The sequence below is a fragment of the Kwoniella shivajii genome, chromosome 3 (assembly GCF_035658355.1).
Source record: "Kwoniella shivajii chromosome 3, complete sequence".
Classification (NCBI taxonomy): Eukaryota; Fungi; Basidiomycota; class Tremellomycetes; order Tremellales; family Cryptococcaceae; genus Kwoniella; species Kwoniella shivajii.
This window is the reverse complement of record NC_085910.1, coordinates 1591465-1609631: the sequence shown is the minus strand read 5'-3', so window position 1 is coordinate 1609631 and position 18167 is coordinate 1591465. Positions and strand designations below refer to the sequence as shown.

Sequence of the window (18167 nt, the reverse complement as noted above, 5' to 3'; positions counted from 1 at the left end):
TCGCGTATCCAAGTGATTCTATTTCAGCTGTTCTATTGATTGGCTGACTTCGATGATCCTTTTTGCTTATGGTCTGAGTGAGGCCCTCGAACGATGTTCAGTTTGTCAAGTTGATCTTGTAATTGCCTGATTGTCGGCAGCAGTCTACATGGGGATGTCCTAGCGATAGACGAAAGTCGATAAGGGATACCTGACTGAATTTGATGAAGGTCTTCTAATTCGTTGTCAATCCTCTGGAGAATGGTCAGAATCTTTTGATGATCTCCTATATCTATTGCAGACATTATTGTCTTCCAGCGACTTTGAGTGAGACGACCAGCTACAACACAAATCTCATAGTCAGCTCTGAGTACATTGGTACGGGCCAGCAATAGACTCACCGTATGCTAACAATAACACAGAAGCCAAAGAATTAGGCCCTGCCAAAATTCCAGCAGCAGCTACTGTCGGCACTAAGTCATCTGGGTGAAACAAGTAGGTTTTATCATTGTGTACGACCGCACGAGAGCCTCGAACTACAGAAGGACGAAGTAGTCTGTTGACTTGTCCTATTGAGAAGTAAACCTATGAGCAGGAATACCTTGACAGTGTATGTGACGTTTGAACATACCTGCATGACGACTAAGTTGACCTAAAGGCCCCATCCCAAATACCTGATCTGAGACCTCGCCTCGTTTATCGGACCAGCTACTTACAGCCACTTTGACTGCATCCTCTTTACAGATTGCCAGATGGCCTTTATCTCCAAGGTTGTTGACCCTTCGCTTATAGCTCCGGTACTTTACGATTGCCGCGGTATACACAGCACTTTCACCTTCACCGGATAATTGAGCAGACAGCATGTCGCTGTACCACGCTAAGTAATCATCGTCCTAACGAGTATCAGCTTCTGATGAACTAGTACGAGTACTTACGTTTTCTTTGATTATGCTACTTAAGCAGTCTTGACATAATGCGCCTCGACCAGGAATGAGTTCAGCACAGAGTATGTCTTTTGACTCGCATTCGGTGCAGAGATGCTCTTTATCTGAGAAGATATGGCAGTTTGTCAGCCACATTCTTGTCCAATCATCGTTATTGCAAACAGAACGTACCCATCTTCTCGTGATCACACACAGTGGGTAAAAGCCAAGAGTACTCGTATGCACATGATAGCTCAAAAAACAACGCGAACCCCACGAGTGTCACCCAGATCGATCTGCAGTTGGCATACTTCTCGTTCAACCAACTAGCCCAATAGGATCAGTACTTTCATCTGGTGACTTGTGTTTGAACCCACTTGTTATATCTGGCTATCTGCCTCTCACTCAGTCCTCGGAATTCGATTCCGATCGCTTGTCGGGTATCCCAATTATCTTCTTTGCCCTCAAATGCACTAGTTCAGATATTAGTATCTCGAATTCTAGTCAAGCTCTGCGCTGTACTTACGCTTTTCTCACTTCAAGTCTTAGGCGATTCTCCCCTAGCGGCTGCGAAGCCAGAGCTTGAATTTTCCTGAAGTAGAACCAGCGGTCACTCCAATGCCTTTGCTGAGCTTGTAAAGTGGCCTTGAGGCAAGCAGGCATGACTTTCAAGAACAACTCCTCCCATTGTTCGTAAGTCAAGCCCTTTTTCCCTAGTCTTCCCACTTCCCAGCACAGCCAGGTGAACCATCGAAACCCTCTCTCTGCTAGTTCTCTTTCGGTCTTGGGTAAACCCTTCAACTCTTCGTTCTTGAGCTTAGGAGCATCAAACATACTCTGTTCATTCTGATCGATCATTGGAGGTTCTTCGGATCGGATTGAAGTGAGTATTCTGGATAAAAGAAATTGTCTACTCCCTGGATAGAAGATAGTCTTTCTAGGCAAGTACAGAGTAAGCTTATGCCCCGATTTGGCATCCTTTGAGAGACCAATGGATGGTTGATCACACGTAGCATCTCTTTGTCTTCTTTGAGTGACTGATAATCCAATCTTCTCGGTGTCTACCTCGTTAGGATGGTGATATGCGACCATCTGAGCAGCCAAATCACCCCCCCATCGTGCATGTGGCCATTTTGATTTCTTGACCTGAACACCTTGAGGATACATTGATAGTAAGTGCGACATGGCAGGCGCAATGTACTGGATCCAACGGTCCACCCCCGCGTTGGAATTCAAACCCTGAACTGTCCTAATTGCCACCATTTTGGCGACACCATGCTTTAACTTAGGGTACTTATCATTGTATGGAATTTTGTGGTCGTAATTAGGCTTGTATCTGGCGATTCCCGGATTACTGAAGGTAAAATCGTTCAAGAAACTGGTCGTCTTTTTTCTGTCAATCGAAGATACATCGATGTATGGTCTACCTTTAGCATCTGTCTGGAGAATTGACGATTCCTCGTCCTTGATAACGTTATCCACATAATTGGATTTGGATTCGCGATACCTCTCGAAAACTTCGGAGTTCTCAATTCCGCCAGCTTCTATTCTCATCCTTTCCCATCCTTCTATCATATCTACAGTCCCATTCAAGCGAATATTGACAATCTGTTTAGTGATGCTATATTCCGGCCAACGATGAAGTTTATCAACCAACTCTAATGCATTCTCTATGGTTGATGACATTGTGGCTATGAAATGCTGTATGGCTTCACAAAGGAGATGAGATGAGGGACGTTGCTGTGTATGATTGTGAGTTAAAAAGTATGGAGTTATGTATTTGGGTGGGTCGAGGGAGTAACGGAAAGTTGAACCCAAATAGAAGAAGGTCGAAGGGTCCAGTGAGAGTGACGAAAGCGAGATTGATTCTTAGAAGTCGTTTGGACTATTGTTACGATATAATCAGCGACGATGATTGCCTGACTGTTTGTTTGATGGTAGCACGGAATTCAGACTACACAAGGCTCACCTTCCGACAGAAAGTATGAAGCTGACTGATGCACCTCCTAACACAAGCTTCAAGGTTTGGAAATCTCGAGACTCAGTTGACTTTGTATATTATGATGATTCGAGGTGAACTGAACCGAAGATTTTTGCTAGTTGGAATACCAGAGTCGAATTGGGGGGAATCCGAGTGTTGTTGGGAGGTGAGGCAGAAGAACAAGCTTATTGAATTGCTACTTTTCGGCTTTGTTTCGACCTGGTTTGTGAAGATCGAAACAAGAAGCAAGTAGATATGAAGGAAATACTGATGATGATAATGCGGTGGTTTGGTGGGATGACAGTTGAGTGAAGCTCTGGTATTGTAAAGCTAGGAATTCAAAAATCGGTAAGCTTGTTGAGATATTGTTTTGTAGCAGTTTGGTAAGACAACGTCTATCTTTAATTGAATAATCAAGGCAGATTGATTTGTCAGTTGTTTGAGTAAGTTTTCATCACGAGCTATCATCACGAGCTATATGAGTAAAAAACACAAGTATTACTATGCATCCATCTATTTCCCTTTACGTCCTGTCGTCATCAGACACGACTTTATTGTCGATATCGGGCGATGATGATGAAAAGTAGTCTAAACATTTTTCAGTCAAGAAAAGAAAAAATAGCCTTCCAATATAGCCGATTTCTTGATACAAGCGAAGAAAAGGTCATCGGAATGATACGGAAGTACATGCACCATCTTTTATTTTGATCCGAGAGAAGGGACGATAGTGGAATTAACGTTTCATCACGAATATCGTAGTCAGGACGCGAATTAGACTGGATTTTACCCGTTGATGATGGTGAGTGGAGCTTTGATCGTGTGAAAGCGCCACATAGTCTCAGGTGGCCGTTGATGATGATGATGATCAGATCAATGTGGGTTTCATCTTTGTACAATATAATCAAGGTAGGGAAGTAATCGAGTGATATGTCGTACTTACCAGCTTATTGGTATTCAAGCATGACATCTGATAGGGGTGTTGGCTCACGCTGAGGATACTTCCCTATGACATCAGTACTTTTATCTCCAACTTCATAACAACGATGAAGTTGAAGACATTAAGGTCCGAAGTTTGTACTTTATCTTTCCCTACCAGGAACAATCAAATATGGGATTCAATAAAAAAGAATAGATATTTAGATCGACTGGTGAAGGTCCGAGCCTATACATACCTACTGATCTCATCGTTGAGACTGAGATACTATAAATCAGGACTTTAACATTCTGATTTTGAGTTACCTTCTTCATCATTCAGATATATGAAAAATTGTTTTTCAAAGAAATATCACCTAGAGCCAAAATGAATGTTCAAAAGTAAGTGGCTCACTTCTACGGACTTTACGAGGGGAATTGCTGACACGAAACATAATAGATCACCTACTCTGGATGAAGTGGAGGAGGCTCGCCAACAAATTCTTCAATCTCTAGCCGTTCAGCGCGAAGAGCGACTTGCTGCCCTTGCAGGAGCTAGACATCAAGCTGCACCACCCCAGGAAAGCTCGATGACCGATCCTGACAATCATTCTACTCCTATCAATCGTATCAACCCGGTCATTCATCCTACCGACCAGGCCGATCCTATTCTCCATACACAAACCGATCAAGCTACTCAACAACCGAATCAAGAAGGGAAACACAATCAAGAGCTAATGTTCGACATGATCGTGTCTTTTTTTGACCATGTCGATCCAGAAATTGACTTGCCGGGAATTGAATACTGGTTTGAAGACCCAGAATTATTCAGAGGCGAAGATTGGTTGGACATGGGTATTGATTTAGTGACGAAGCTGCCATTCTGGTCTCAGCTTAGTCTTGAGTCTAGGACCCAGCTAGCCGATATGTATGCAGTGAGTACACAGCTTCATGATCAAGGTGTCCCTGTCATAATGTAGCTTTCGAGACTGACGCTAATGCTGTCAACCTTTTTGACAGCGCTTTGAAGAACGAGCCTTTCACTTGAATGTATTTCAAGATCGTTTCACCAGAGACCAATTAAATGTTCTCTTAACGGTGAGTGTTACATATTCTGCTAATCATGCGGTTAAGTACTAATAAACCTCCCACAACTTCAGAACCAGCTCCATCGGTTCATCATTATCAAAATTGCTACTGGTCAAGCAATGAAAGGTGATGTTGGTCAGGTTCAGATTCTAGAGGATTTGGAAGATCTGAGGTTGGAACCTCTCCGCATTCGATTGAAAGAGTTCGAACAATGGGGCGAAGATATCGTGAGTCAAACCCTTCCCAGTAATGAACTTACTTGTGAGGATGTCTCGTTGATCCAGTGGATATGCAGTTCGAAGCGTTTTCTGTAACTGAAAACATGGAGACAAAAAAGGGTAAACAGAGGGCAAAGTTCAAGAATAACTTCTCACCTATTGTCGTGGACACGGTTCTTAGTCCGGACAACCACGAGAAATCTCAGCATCCTCGTAGACCTCGAAAAAAAGCTAGAGTTGATTCAGCTCATATGCCTTAAATCGTATTTCAAGAGGATCTCGCTCGCTCGAAACTTTTCAATCGTACTATTCCACAGTACATAGTAGTCTAACTCTAGTTTGTCTTTTATACATATTACTATGCAGCTATCGTATTCTCACAACAATTATCCAATATCGTTCAATATGGATGACAGTGAAGTTAATCTTGCTTCACGTGAATGTTCTTGCCACGCTATGAGAACTGACACCATTTAACGGATTTCATGCACATCACTTCTCCATCACCATGGAAGCCTATATTCGTCTGAAGGGAATTTGAATAAAATCTATATTAACATTACTCGTAGCACTTCAATCCCTTTCCCTCAATTTCTGTTGAGCTAGCTCTTCTATCATGACTCGCCTGATGTCCTTCATATCGGCTGTTCCCCAAGACCAATCAGCTCCATCTTGAGTAGGGAACCCCTTCGCAAACTCGTACATTGCCTGAAGAGTGTACACCCCACAATCATGCGAATTGCTTTGCTTTGGTCCATTCTAGCAGACGATAGTATAGTAAGCAGATATATCTATATTGCGCAAAGGAGAGATAGGATGGATAACAATTTGTCGCACTTTGTGTGAAACTTACAACGGCAAGTTTCGAGAGGAGATGATTTTAGGCACTTACTTCTATCCCATTAATCGTCCAAGCACTCAGATCCACGGCTTGACCCTCATAATGTTCATGAACGAGAGCCAAGAACGAAAGCACCATCTGTACAGGATCACAGCGAATCATCAGCAAAAATTGGGAATCTTGTAGGTCGAGCGATACTCACCATAGCATTACGTCGTAGCTCCATCGTTGACTGTCCAACAGAATCATAAATAACGATTGATTTTTCCAGAGGATAAAGTCCAACAGCACACCAGTGGACATTTCGCAGGTTCATAGGAAAGATCCAAACTGGGAACAGGAGAGGGCTCTTTTCCTGCCAATTTAAGTTAGCCGGAAGGACAAGCGGAGATATGAATTCACCCTGTCTTCGAAGCAATGAAAGCACATACCAGGTGTTGCAGGGGTTCTATTCGTCGTTCTAATTCTACAATATGGTAATAAGTATTGAAATGAGGACCAAGATAAAGTACCGAAGGAGCGAAAGTCTCAGTAATCAAAGCACCATAGAAGGTCATGGTCAGATCTTGAAGCCATTCCTGTGGCTTCAACTCCAACGTAGTGTTGAAGAGCTGAGCAGCATATCCTTCACTACCGTCACACTGATCAAGTAGGTGATATCTTCTGTTGAATGGACGCGGTTGTGTCCAAAGGCGAGAAGAAACCATATACTCATTGATCATCTGCAAGTAAGCCAATACTGGAGTTAGCTCAAATTTGTCACGAGCAACGGACTTAAAACATGCCTGAGCTTGTTGAGGGTTCACATGGAACCATCGAGAAGGTGCTGGAGGGGCCGAAAGGTTCGAATCCAGCATCTGGTCCTCTGGTCCCATCTGGGCAAGTCTCTTCTGTTCGTTGGCACCAAGCATTATCGATAGAAAGGCCTTGACATTGGGCAAGTCAGCGAGGTAAACTGTACATGCCGGCGGCAGTAGCCTACTTACCTTCAGGTTACGATAATTTTCCCACGTGCCTATCGGCATCTGGACTTTAGCAGCGAGGCAACCGTGTATCTCACCCTTTCTTGGTCGAATTCTAGCTGGCTGAACGAGTTCATGGAACTCGTCTTCGATGTTTCGTAGGTGTATGGCCATAGACGACTTCAGCTACAGTTTTACACCGATCAGTAAGGTGAGAGGATAATGCGATATCTTACTCACTTCCTCGGTATTCATGGTGGTGTTATTGACAGAAAAAGAGTCGTCAGATGTCGGCTATGGCGTAGAAATTTGATATCAGCAAGATCGGTAATTATTGAACCACTTACAATGCCATCATCCATCCTTAAACCGTTCATAACCATAAGCAAAGAACCACCGTATTCATCATCGATTCCTGCTTGGATTAGGTTTTGGAAAAAGGCCTCGACGTGATCTCGACTCCAGTTACCTCGAAGTAGATTGGCGGACCAACTTTCGGGGATGAGATTGCACAATTCCTCAGAGAATTGGGACAGTGTTTGAGGACGAGGTGAGGACCAGCCTGTAGTCATGCTTCGGTCATGCCGTCTCTTACCAAAAGATACCCTGGCAGGGTGTTTGCTAGAGGATTTCGTCAGCTTTGACCAATCTCGTGGTGAGTCGAGACCTTAACCAGCCTAATTGAGCTCTAGTTGCAGCAATATATGAAGTGATATGCGCTTACGGATCGATCTTAAGAGTCACGCCTAACAAATGGCATCTGCCATGATATTTAGCAGAAAAGTAAAGGTGGGTGAGCCATAATGTCATCGGCGTCACGTTTCGATCCGTCTGGAATTTACTATCATCGTACATTATATCAGTTGACATGTCCGCGAGACCCGAAGAGGAGTACTTACCGATTACAATATTGAACGAGTCGTTTGTAACGCTGTTCATAGAAAGACCATGCCAATCCCCAAGACCATTTGACCTTGCCAAAAGAACAAAGTACAGTGAGCATCATTCGGCAGCACGAGCAATGTCAGGAAGTGACCTACCTCTGTCTTACTAGATTCAGAAGCGATTGGAATATCCCCTTCCCATTTGAAATGCCATTTGAAGAGTTTTTCAATTTCTGCCATGAGTTGAGGGATGCAATGAGTTGTGACACTCATTATGATAATGTCGACGGCTCACCTTTCGCGATAGAGGTTATACTTCTTTCGTCTACTAGTCTATCTTCTACAGTTTCTAATCCTGCCAACTGTCCACCAGAACCGACAACCGGAACAACATTGCCATTTCTATCGACAACAGGGATTGGATCTTCGTTGAGGTCGAGAAGGCTGAGTAAATTTGAAAATCTGACAGTATCCGACATTGTGTTGGCTGGTTCTGAATATGAGAATGAATCTATGGTCGAGATAAGGTGATAGATTTTTGTCTTCACTGATGTTGAGTTGTTTCGATAGGACTCGATGTAATGAGAATTGACTTGTCGAAAGTTCTGAGGATCAGAAGTTCGATTGGATACTTGATGTTGACATGACAATGTCAAAAATAACCGCGATCGAGAATTGAAAAGCTATCGGTGGTGCCTTGTTGGTAGAATTCGTCTTCGACTACACGACACGTCAGAGAAATAAGTTTCCTAAAATTGATCGCTAACACGCACAGCACTGCTTTCATCGTCATCGACTCGTAACAGCAGTCATTGTTGTTCTTGCCATCAAAGTTTTCTCGGAGACCGAGTGATTTTGATGTTGAATTTCTAAGCCGAGTATAAAGTTCACCCCTTGATGATCAAAATAGTAGTGTGGTTTTGAAACGCATCGACCGCCAACTTTAAAAAAGCCACACTTACAGATCTCATCAGAAATGATGTCTCTCGGTTCGGGTTTGAGGCGTCCGAGATTGATTTGATGATCGCAAAGTGGCCCGTGGTAATGGCTAAGAAAGAAAGATTATGCTTCCGATCAACTCGGTATCGATAACGCATGACCGTTATATTTCGAGGTCTGAACCTATGACGACGTTTAAAGGTCCGTGAGCTGGGTTGAGAATGACGAATGATAAGTGGCTCGTGAAAAGATTCGAGGTATTGCAAAATCCCAAACGGTATATGTCTTTTCATTTTTCTCTTTTCATTTTTCTCCAAGGCCTACTTCTTGTGCTTCTTTCGTATCATTGCTCTGCTCTCGAAGAATACTTTGAGATCTATCAGAACCCAAAACAACAAACTTTACCTGAACTTCATCATGGATCACTCTCTCTCGCCTCCATCAGGTCCGACTGGTTCACATGATACGGCACCTACGCCTGAATCGTATCCGTCAGATCCATATGTAAGTTTCGAGCTACTTTTCGTGAGACATTGCTCACGTAAGACTGACCATCGACATCCTTCGATAGGACACACCTGAAGAGAAGGAAAGAATAAGACGAAATCTCGACATTTCTTCCAAATTAGCCACCGCTAAAACATTTGCCGACTATCGAGCGATTTATACCGAATGCCGAGCTTTTCTCGCGGACGTGAAGTGGCTCGATTTCGATCAGGACCCTCGTCTTATGGTTTGGAAGATTGGGATGAGATTGAAAATCGCCACTATTCATAGGATCTTACGACACCCTTGGAGAGCTTACCGCAATGCAGATCTCGCTCTCGGTTACTGTCGAATACTCAATGGTTTACAAGGAGCCGACGTGTCCGACATATTGTGTAATCTGGGTCCAACTGTACAAAAGACAAGAGATACTGCTTGGAACGACTGGAAAAACAAGGAGTTGGACAATGAAGGATCATCATCCAACGAAGAGACTTCTGATCCGGAATGTTATTTCGTTACTGATGAAATTCTTGATCAGTGGGATGAGCAAGATGAAAGGGAAGAGCAAGATGAAAGGGAAGAGCAAGATGAAAGGGAAAGGAGCTTAGTGGCTAATGATGGAGCTCCTGAGCCTCAATCAAAAGTAGATGATCTGAACGGTGAGTAAAATCTTCATCGTTCTATCATACAATATCTCTGCTTTTATTGTGGGAACGAAGAGGCTAATACCCAACCGTCTCTTTTAGCTTCCTTTGGCAATCTGAGCGCTCACAGTCCATCTAGGGACACAGGAAGAACCTTCACGATGTCTCCGCCCCCTCGTACCACTTCATCGCTATCTTCTGGTTCATCCATATCTCACCTTCGTACCCCTCACTCCAGGAGGATCTTATCATTCACTCCCCACATCGTTGTACCTCACTCTGCTGTATCAGAGGATATTCTCGAAGATACCGAGAGCAAGACCTCAAAATAAGGAGCCAGAGTATGTACATTATAGCATATCGAGCTTGATCTGAAAAAGGTCTCAGGTAACAGAAGATTTTATTTTTGTATATATGATAAGAATCAGTATGCACCCTATGTTGAAACATTTTGAGTTCATCTTAGAGCGAGAGCAATTTTCGCGATTTGTAGAAATATTCAAAACCTGGCTTAGGGATCGTGTTAACCTGTTACACATTCAAACTTTCAACTATCAGGATACACATTGGCTATTCTGGTAAAAGCAGTACCAAGGCATTTGAACTTTTCCTTTTTCCCCTTCCGTGAAAGATGTCCGATTTCATCGGTAACAGTCAGGAGGAGTTACAACTCGTATTGTGAACACAAGGTTATCTAACCGATACATACACCTGGCTTTCAATGTCGAGGATAGCTCGATCGTGAGCCATTTGATTGATTGACTAGCTTATTGAACGGGCACCCCGTGCATAATCGATCTGTGGGAGTTAGTTACCAACCCAATACTAAGAAAATATCCGATCAAATCCTCTGTTTGCGACCCTCTTTTTGTGTTTTGTGTTTTGTGTTTTTGTTGATCAGGACTCACAATACACACGATGGTCATGTTGTCAGGGATAATTATTAGCGAGATAAGTTGGTTTACAAAATTCTTAATGTCAGCAGCACAAGTTAACTTAATGAAGAGTTATGCCCACCGCTTTGCTTTTTCTCGCCCAACTCTGAACCACCATACAATTCGTCTTTCACCAAACTAATATTTCGCCTGATCTACTTATATTGCTCAAGACATTTGAGTATCATCTAATAACAGAACAAACTTTCTTCTTCAATTCATACTCTCAAGATGGCAAATCGACATAAATCGACTTCAAACCCTACCCCCACTTCTAGAGAGACTATATCACCGCCGGTCTTCGTCAAGTCGCCTCCAATCTTTCGGGGGCTCAATCCAGACGCACCTCCATTTTTCAAACCTGCGTTTTTACGACCGTCATCACCTTCGAAACAATCTTCACCAAGCTTGGAAACCCAATCGAACGGTACCAACTTTCCTAAACCCCTCAATCGCGCTCGCTCGACCTCATCCTTGAAGCCTGATGTGCAACCATTCGTCCCTAAAACTTTTGCCAATAAACTTCGCCATGTTCGATCACAGTCTCACCTAAGTGATCAGTACAATACGCCTCCTTCCCGTCAAATTGATATCGCTACGGGAGAAACCACCCTCAAGCCGGCTAAAGGACATTCAGCATGGCTTGTAGAGCCCTACGACTCGACATCACCTCCACGTGTTGGTCAACCCTATGACTCGACACCACCTCCAGGTGTTGGTCAACCCTATGCCTCAACTTCACAAAGATTTCATCCTCGATCCGGTCTCTTGAACGTTCCTACACCTCATAAAGCCGATCGAGTTGGCTATCGACCTGTGTTGACACCAAGAGGCGCTTCAATATCACCCTCACCTTCATCCCTCCCATCCATCCATGAAGATCAAATTTTTCTCGCATTATCGTCAATCGCATCAGACGACGGTCGACGTATGCTAAGTGATCGTCCGATGGAGTCTCCATCGCCACCACGTTCACCATCGCCACCAATTTCGTTACCACCTCTCGCAGATTTTCATATTCCCGATCATGTTCGTGCTATGTTCTCCAAGGGAGGTGCCCATGGTCCATTTCCACCATACCCAGCTAGCTGGTTTAGAAGCGCATTCAAACCACCACCTTGGGTAGTTGGAAGTAAGCCGCACGATCATGCAGTCAACCCAAAATGGTCGAGTAGTGAGAGCTCAAAATCAGCCAAACCTTCCTTCGGCACTCCTATGCCACCTCGAAAGTTTGGTGCAAAACAATCTGAGCCTATTGAAGTTCTCTCAAGCGATGATCAACGACCAAAAGCAGCTACTTTCATCGAATCGCTTTCGAAAGGCAAACCAAGAGGCGAGCACATTCACAATCCAATTGAAATATCTTCGAGTGAATATAGCTTTGGTAATTCCCCGATCATACAAGCGCAGGTAAGTCGTGATGTTTTCATCCTCTATGTCAGTACTCAAAGCTCATAAACAAAATTCACAGCAGAAAAGACTTGTACGCAAGCGATTAGCAATGTCTTCGAATGATTCGGATTCTGGTATATCATCAATACAGATGATAGGCAATGTGAGTTAGGTATTGTGCTCACTCACAGCGATGAGTGAAATCAACTTAATGCCTACTTGCACTTCAAAGCAGATCGCTGGACCTTCAAGAGTCCCCTTACAGCTCTCACCGGATACTTCGGATATTGAGATGAAAAGTGGGAAAAGCGATGTATAGAAGGTAGATTTCATATTCGTTTAATTTCATATTTGTTTATCCCATATCTTAGCAGTAACTGGAATTCTTAAAATTCAAGAATAGACTGATCTCGGGATGCAACGATGTGTATTGAATGTCCAGTCTTAGCTTTCAATGCATACTCATAGTCACCTATTAATGCGCGTTCTACGTGTTTTGTTTCACAGAAAACACAGAGAAAAAGAAAAATCAGATAATCAGAACATCAGATAATCGTCAGTCAAAGTCTGTAAATGGCAAAAAATGGCAAAAAATGTAAAAAGAAATGTTAAGCCCTTGAAGGGTATCGAACCCTTGACCGTGCGATAAGCCGTTGCACAAGCTACAAGCTAAAAGTCGCAAGCTCTACCACTGAGCTACAAGGGCTAGCTTGAGATACTGACAGTAGATATACACTGAACATAAACAAAAGTGATCTGGTGAAAAACAAAAAGACCTCAGAAGCATTATTTACAAAGAAAATAAATTTAGAAACGTGAATTTATCATTATGTGGTCTTTCCTATTTTCAATTTGGATATGGGATGGACCGGTAAGTACGTTGTAAATTATCATAGGGGAAAATTGATCAAAGCAAAGATACGACATAAAGTGCATGTGTGTACAATTCAGAAGTCATACAGATCAGGTCTATCATGTCGTACCTGTACCCTTGGTATTTTCTTCTCACCATGATCGTGTGGATGATCATGTACATGTTCGTGATGATCTTCCTTTCCTTTGGCTACAGTCACTGACATCTCTTCTTCACCTCCGAACCTGACTCTTGCCCTTGGTTTTGAAGGTTTCTTTTCACCTTGAGGACCTCTTGGTTTTTCGACTCCTGATATCACTTCTTCTGGTTGTGTTTGCGGTGATACCCTCTCGCCTTCGACGGAAGCATGACCGTTTTCCACTCCCTCAACAGGTCCTCCTGTGGACTGTTTAGTACCCGACAGAGCAGACACAACATCGACTGGTCCTGTTGCTCTTTCTCCGACTCCACCTTCGACACCCAAATGCACCGTCTCAATGACAAACTTCTTTCTCTTCAACCTGAATCCCAGGTTATTTTCACCAGCTCCACCACCTCCGTCTGACCCTTGAGAAACACCAAGTAGGGTTGAATGTTTAAGAGTCGATGGGAGTAAGGTATGTGAAATTGGGTATGAGTGCAGAGTGAGGAGGCCATGAGTTGTGGGGAAGAGGGGTGGGAGGGTTGGATCGTCTAGGTGATGCAAAAGGATCAGCGGTAAATTCCAAATTTTGGTCTTCCGTTCGAAATGACCATCTGAATCAAGGATGACCGCAATGAATGTATCTGCCCCAAAAGCAGCGTCACCTGACTTACCAGCGAAACCTTTCAGTTCGACACTGGCATCCACTGACCGACTCAATCTTCTCACAAAGCTTTCTTTTGATGGTCCAGCAATCAAGTTTGGTGGTATCGTAATCAAAGCTGAAATCGGTTTGGTTCGGATGATAGATTTAAGTGAATGTATGAATTTGTGAATTTGCTGTTTTCAACAAAACATGATCAGTTCATCACATTACTGTTGATCAAGCAACACATATGAAGAGAATTTACCTCCTCTCCGACGTTATCACCCCAGTCTAATCCGCCAAGCTCATGTATCGTAATCCTTACAGCTCGTTTCGAGTCAGACTTTTGGACTTTTTCGTATATACCTTGAAGAGCGTTATCGGTTCTACTCCTTGGAGTTGAACTGCTTTCGGAAGATGGTACAAGTGGTATATATGATTGTTGACCTGTTTTGTGTATTGACGATAGTACGTCTGAAGGAATTGGGTTCATGAGGGAAAGGTTTGATCCGTTACCTATATTCAAACAATCAGCATTGTCCATGATAAATCATTCTGCCAGATAGACTCCCATTATAGATTGGCGTTTGGTCTACTTTCAGAGCCAAAGAAAAATCAAGATGATAACTCACCACCAACAGTAGTCCTGAATTTTGCCATTTTCTCATATCTCCAAGCGATTCTCTTTCCTTCGCCATCTGGTTCACCTTCATTCTCAGATTGACTTTCTTCACCTTGCCAACCTTTTTCAGTCCACATACAACCTCCTACGACTTCTTTACCTACTTCTTCCTCTCCAACCAATATACTAGCTTGTCCAGATATCAATCCTTGCGCAATCCAATAACGTTCGATGAGACGAGACCAAGACGATTGACGATCTGGAGCGAGGACAAGAAGGATAGATCCAAGTGGTAATCCACCGCCAATCAGGTCGTCGAGGGATGGTAAACCGGTTGGAAGGAGATGAAGGGATGAAAGGGATGGGGAGGGATGTGTACCTGCAGGGGGAGGAAGGGTGGTGGACGGTACTCGACGAGTGAACGACATTATTCACTGCGCTATTATTTTGAGTACGGTTGAGTATATATCAAAGTGCCCCCTCGTCTTGATGTCAAGATGAGGAATGGACGATTAAAAGTAGTTTGATAGGAAATCAACCAGATAGCGTTTGTAATTTTCATTCTCAAAGTGGAGGTCACGTTCACTTCTACAATGATCACTTTGACCATTGCTCATTCGTCTTTTCCATACATGAAAATGATACTTGAATTTGCTGGTCAAACACCTGCTAAAGCAACGCAGAATTTGCTGCAATGCAGCTCCACAGACGTTGAGTTTAGAGATAAGTCATGCGCGCTACATCGTTGACATTACAATACACAAATGACCTAAGACATCCATATCATCCCCTAAAAAGTAAAGAACCGATCATTTTCCCTACAATCCTTAACTAATCCGCAGCCTCACTTTTCCTCCTCCAATCGTTCCAATTACCATCATCTTCTTCATCTGGATTGGTCGAGCTCTCCCCTTCGGTATCAGCTTCGTTTAAGAAAGCATCGACTTCATCCATCGTCTCGTCTCCCCCAGGTGGCCTCGTTTTTGACTGGCCGTCACCCTCGCGAGATTCATAGGGTGGTGGCGGTACACCTGCTCTATTTCTCCTCGGTCGTTGAAGAGGTAGTTGACTGGCTTCAGATGCTGTTCTGCCTCTCCTCCTTGGATCGGGTTGGAACAATGCTGGAACAAAGTAAAGTAAACCCGTCCGTCTCCTTCCTCTTCTATCCCTTTCGCCGTAGAGCAGAGTGGCCGGAGCAGCCAAGATCAGATGCCCAGCACGTCTAAATGCTGATGCTAAATCAGAAGGTAGCTGTTGTGATATATCGAACGCTGTTGATGGTGACATAGGTCCACTTGAGCCAACACTTGTAGGAGTGCTTGCTCCTGATCGAGGAGGACCATGTGACATGCCATTACTGGTAGGTAATATCGATAAGAGTTGATATTGCTGACCATTCGCTGCCTTCCTCTTGATCCAGATCAAACGTGTGACACCGAGAATGATCACAACCAATCCTACCCACATAAGTTTCTTTCCCCAATCTCCTAAGAAAGTAATAAATCCTGCATCATCGGAATGCCATGATGATCCGTAGAAATGAGAGAAGAAAGAGTGTGGTACTGTGGATAACGGTGCGTTTTTGCCATACAGAGATTTTGGGAGAATTCGTACTTCTGCACGTGTATGAGTTTCGGTCAAGGGATGACTTGAGGAGTAAAGAGCATATTGTGCGGATAAGAACATGGGGCTATGAAGAACGGGATTTAGCATATGAGCTTTTCTCCCTTGGCAATAACTCACCCTGTGGAGAACATCACGGTAGGATAGTTTGTGAAGTATTGATGGTCAAAAGTTGAAAGTCCGTGAACAGTATCATCCATAAAGGCCGATCCTTTCGATGAGAAGATAAGGTCATTGGATACGCCGACCTGATGAACTGATCAGCCTTGCCAACTGTCTCCCCATGACGAACAGACTCACAGGCTTGGTGATAGGCAAGATGACCTCCCAATCGCCTTGAAGAAGAGGATCAAGTCTTCTCCTACATCCGATGTCCAAATCCATGTATATACCACCAAAGTGATGGAGAATAAAGTATCTAATAGAGTCTGCGCGTTGAATGGGATATCTGTAATTGTCAAACATGTGTAGATGCGCTGGGTAATGCTTGGCGATAAACTCTCGTGAAATGTCATCGGTCCATAACATGTACTCGCTGAGTGAGAAAAATTCGTCAGCATATGAGCAGTCGAGAGGATATTCTGACAACCCACTAATCAGGCATGCCTTCCCTACACTCTTTCCAAGCTTTTTGCCATTTGTCAGGTAAGATATCATTCTTCCAGGTCTGATGTATCAGCCGAGGGATAGTCTCTCCGGGTCTTTGTAAGGTGAGTTAACGTCAGCTAAGATTCGCTTAGCTTGCTTTTAGGACTGAAACATACCTTGTAGTCACGTTGTATAATCTGTCCCAGCTGTTTGAATTCTCTACTTTCCCAGTCCAATCTTTCTGCATCCAGTATCCACCCGTACCTTTGCCATCTATACCCCATATGGCATCCTCTGCGCTTTCATTCAAGGCATCACTGCTTGTTTCCACATCATCGTCGTAAGTCGGCGATTCCTCTGACTCTTCTTCAGCATCAAGCTGTTCCATCTCCTCTTCCAATTCCTTCCATGATTCAGGCAATGTTTCCGTTCCCACTACACTACTAGCTTCTGACGGTTCTATTACTTCATCCGTTACATCCCTCCATTCCTTCCTCCGTTGTAGACCCCGCGACGTTCCGTTTGACGATAGTGGATCTTTTAAAGGTTTGATAACATCGTCTGGTCTCCAAGCTACTTCCGATTCCGTCAGATACGCCCAATTCGGTATTCCCAGATAGTATGATACACTTGAGAGGACGATGACAGTTCCTATCAGAAATAAAGATAGGAGAATGAGCACCGTAATGACGATTTTCTTCGTTCTAGTTGATTTTGGTGACCGTTCATTTCGAGAATGTGTCGAGGCTGGATGAGGATATGACATTGTCCGAGTTCGTCTCGGAGGAGATTGTATAGGGTATGGGTAGCGTACCGCCTGTGCTTGTGTGCCAGATACGGATATCGATACTCTGCGTCTGGGGTATGAAGGTGAGTGAAAAGTGGATGATGATGAAGATGTCGACGATGAAGAGTGAAAAGTGGATGATGATGAAGATGTCGACGATGAAGGTAGCGGATCAACAAAAGAAAATCCGTTCAAGTGGCTAGCTAATTCCGGTTCATGAACTATTGACGAAGATATTGGATGAACGAGCGATATGGATGTGGTCCGCGAACGATAATTTGAATCTGGACTAATCACAAAGGGAGTATCGGATATTGAGGATCGTTTAGAATGTAAAGATGATGATTTTGTTGTTGAAGTAGATGGATTTCCCGAGAGATATTGAGATCGACGAGTTTGTTTATTCACAGTGGGTCTTGATTGTACATCTGCATATTTTCCATCCATCTAGATTGGTAAGAGTGATTGAAAGGAAGGGGTGGCAATCAAGTTGAAATATCTCAAAGCTATGAAGGTTGATGAGCTCGGGCTGAAGTTGTTATGGTGGTGGAATTCAACCGAAACCTCCCTTTTCGAAATGCACCGAACAAAATGCTTTTGAAGTCGTAAATAGTACGGCGGCAACGAGCTCGGACACCGGTTAAAATGTGTTCTATAAGTAATCTGAAAGGTGGGTATAGGAATAAAACGTGAACTGGGAAGGGAATGAAGAGGAATT

General features: G+C 43.5%; 7 protein-coding genes and 1 non-coding gene across 8 annotated transcripts; 3 read left to right on the top strand and 5 right to left on the bottom strand.

Moving 5' to 3' along the window:
- Positions 1-32: 32 nt before the first annotated feature.
- IL334_002786 (uncharacterized protein) lies at positions 33-2588 on the bottom strand (the record flags this gene model as incomplete). Its single annotated transcript, XM_062934524.1, has 7 exons — positions 33-319; positions 381-548; positions 611-872; positions 915-1027; positions 1095-1228; positions 1280-1375; positions 1429-2588. The coding sequence occupies 7 exons, from the start codon at positions 2586-2588 to the stop codon at positions 33-35; spliced, it is 2220 nt and encodes a 739-aa protein (XP_062790575.1).
- Positions 2589-4183: 1595 nt separating this feature from the next.
- Positions 4184-5362, top strand: IL334_002785 (uncharacterized protein; the record flags this gene model as incomplete). The annotated part of the gene is made up of 5 exons (XM_062934523.1): positions 4184-4197; positions 4256-4730; positions 4816-4893; positions 4956-5111; positions 5180-5362. 5 exons carry the CDS (start codon positions 4184-4186, stop codon positions 5360-5362), a joined length of 906 nt encoding a protein of 301 aa, XP_062790574.1.
- A 313-nt stretch (positions 5363-5675) lies between these two features.
- Positions 5676-8268, bottom strand: IL334_002784 (uncharacterized protein; the record flags this gene model as incomplete). The annotated part of the gene is made up of 11 exons (XM_062934522.1): positions 5676-5810; positions 5995-6081; positions 6146-6298; positions 6375-6869; positions 6930-7091; positions 7146-7199; positions 7253-7526; positions 7630-7746; positions 7805-7878; positions 7946-8022; positions 8085-8268. 11 exons carry the CDS (start codon positions 8266-8268, stop codon positions 5676-5678), a joined length of 1812 nt encoding a protein of 603 aa, XP_062790573.1.
- An 877-nt stretch (positions 8269-9145) lies between these two features.
- Positions 9146-10193, top strand: IL334_002783 (uncharacterized protein; the record flags this gene model as incomplete). Its single annotated transcript, XM_062934521.1, has 3 exons — positions 9146-9232; positions 9300-9876; positions 9964-10193. The coding sequence occupies 3 exons, from the start codon at positions 9146-9148 to the stop codon at positions 10191-10193; spliced, it is 894 nt and encodes a 297-aa protein (XP_062790572.1).
- Positions 10194-11027: 834 nt separating this feature from the next.
- IL334_002782 (uncharacterized protein) lies at positions 11028-12507 on the top strand (the record flags this gene model as incomplete). Its single annotated transcript, XM_062934520.1, has 3 exons — positions 11028-12206; positions 12268-12351; positions 12421-12507. 3 exons carry the CDS (start codon positions 11028-11030, stop codon positions 12505-12507), a joined length of 1350 nt encoding a protein of 449 aa, XP_062790571.1.
- A 292-nt stretch (positions 12508-12799) lies between these two features.
- Positions 12800-12894, bottom strand: IL334_002781. The gene has a single exon. It is a non-coding gene; the product is annotated as a tRNA-OTHER (tRNA).
- A 241-nt stretch (positions 12895-13135) lies between these two features.
- Positions 13136-14879, bottom strand: IL334_002780 (uncharacterized protein; the record flags this gene model as incomplete). Its single annotated transcript, XM_062934519.1, has 4 exons — positions 13136-13734; positions 13858-14023; positions 14095-14345; positions 14462-14879. 4 exons carry the CDS (start codon positions 14877-14879, stop codon positions 13136-13138), a joined length of 1434 nt encoding a protein of 477 aa, XP_062790570.1.
- A 403-nt stretch (positions 14880-15282) lies between these two features.
- Positions 15283-17896, bottom strand: IL334_002779 (uncharacterized protein; the record flags this gene model as incomplete). The annotated part of the gene is made up of 5 exons (XM_062934518.1): positions 15283-16141; positions 16195-16322; positions 16375-16609; positions 16668-16775; positions 16839-17896. The coding sequence occupies 5 exons, from the start codon at positions 17894-17896 to the stop codon at positions 15283-15285; spliced, it is 2388 nt and encodes a 795-aa protein (XP_062790569.1).
- Positions 17897-18167: the final 271 nt, after the last annotated feature.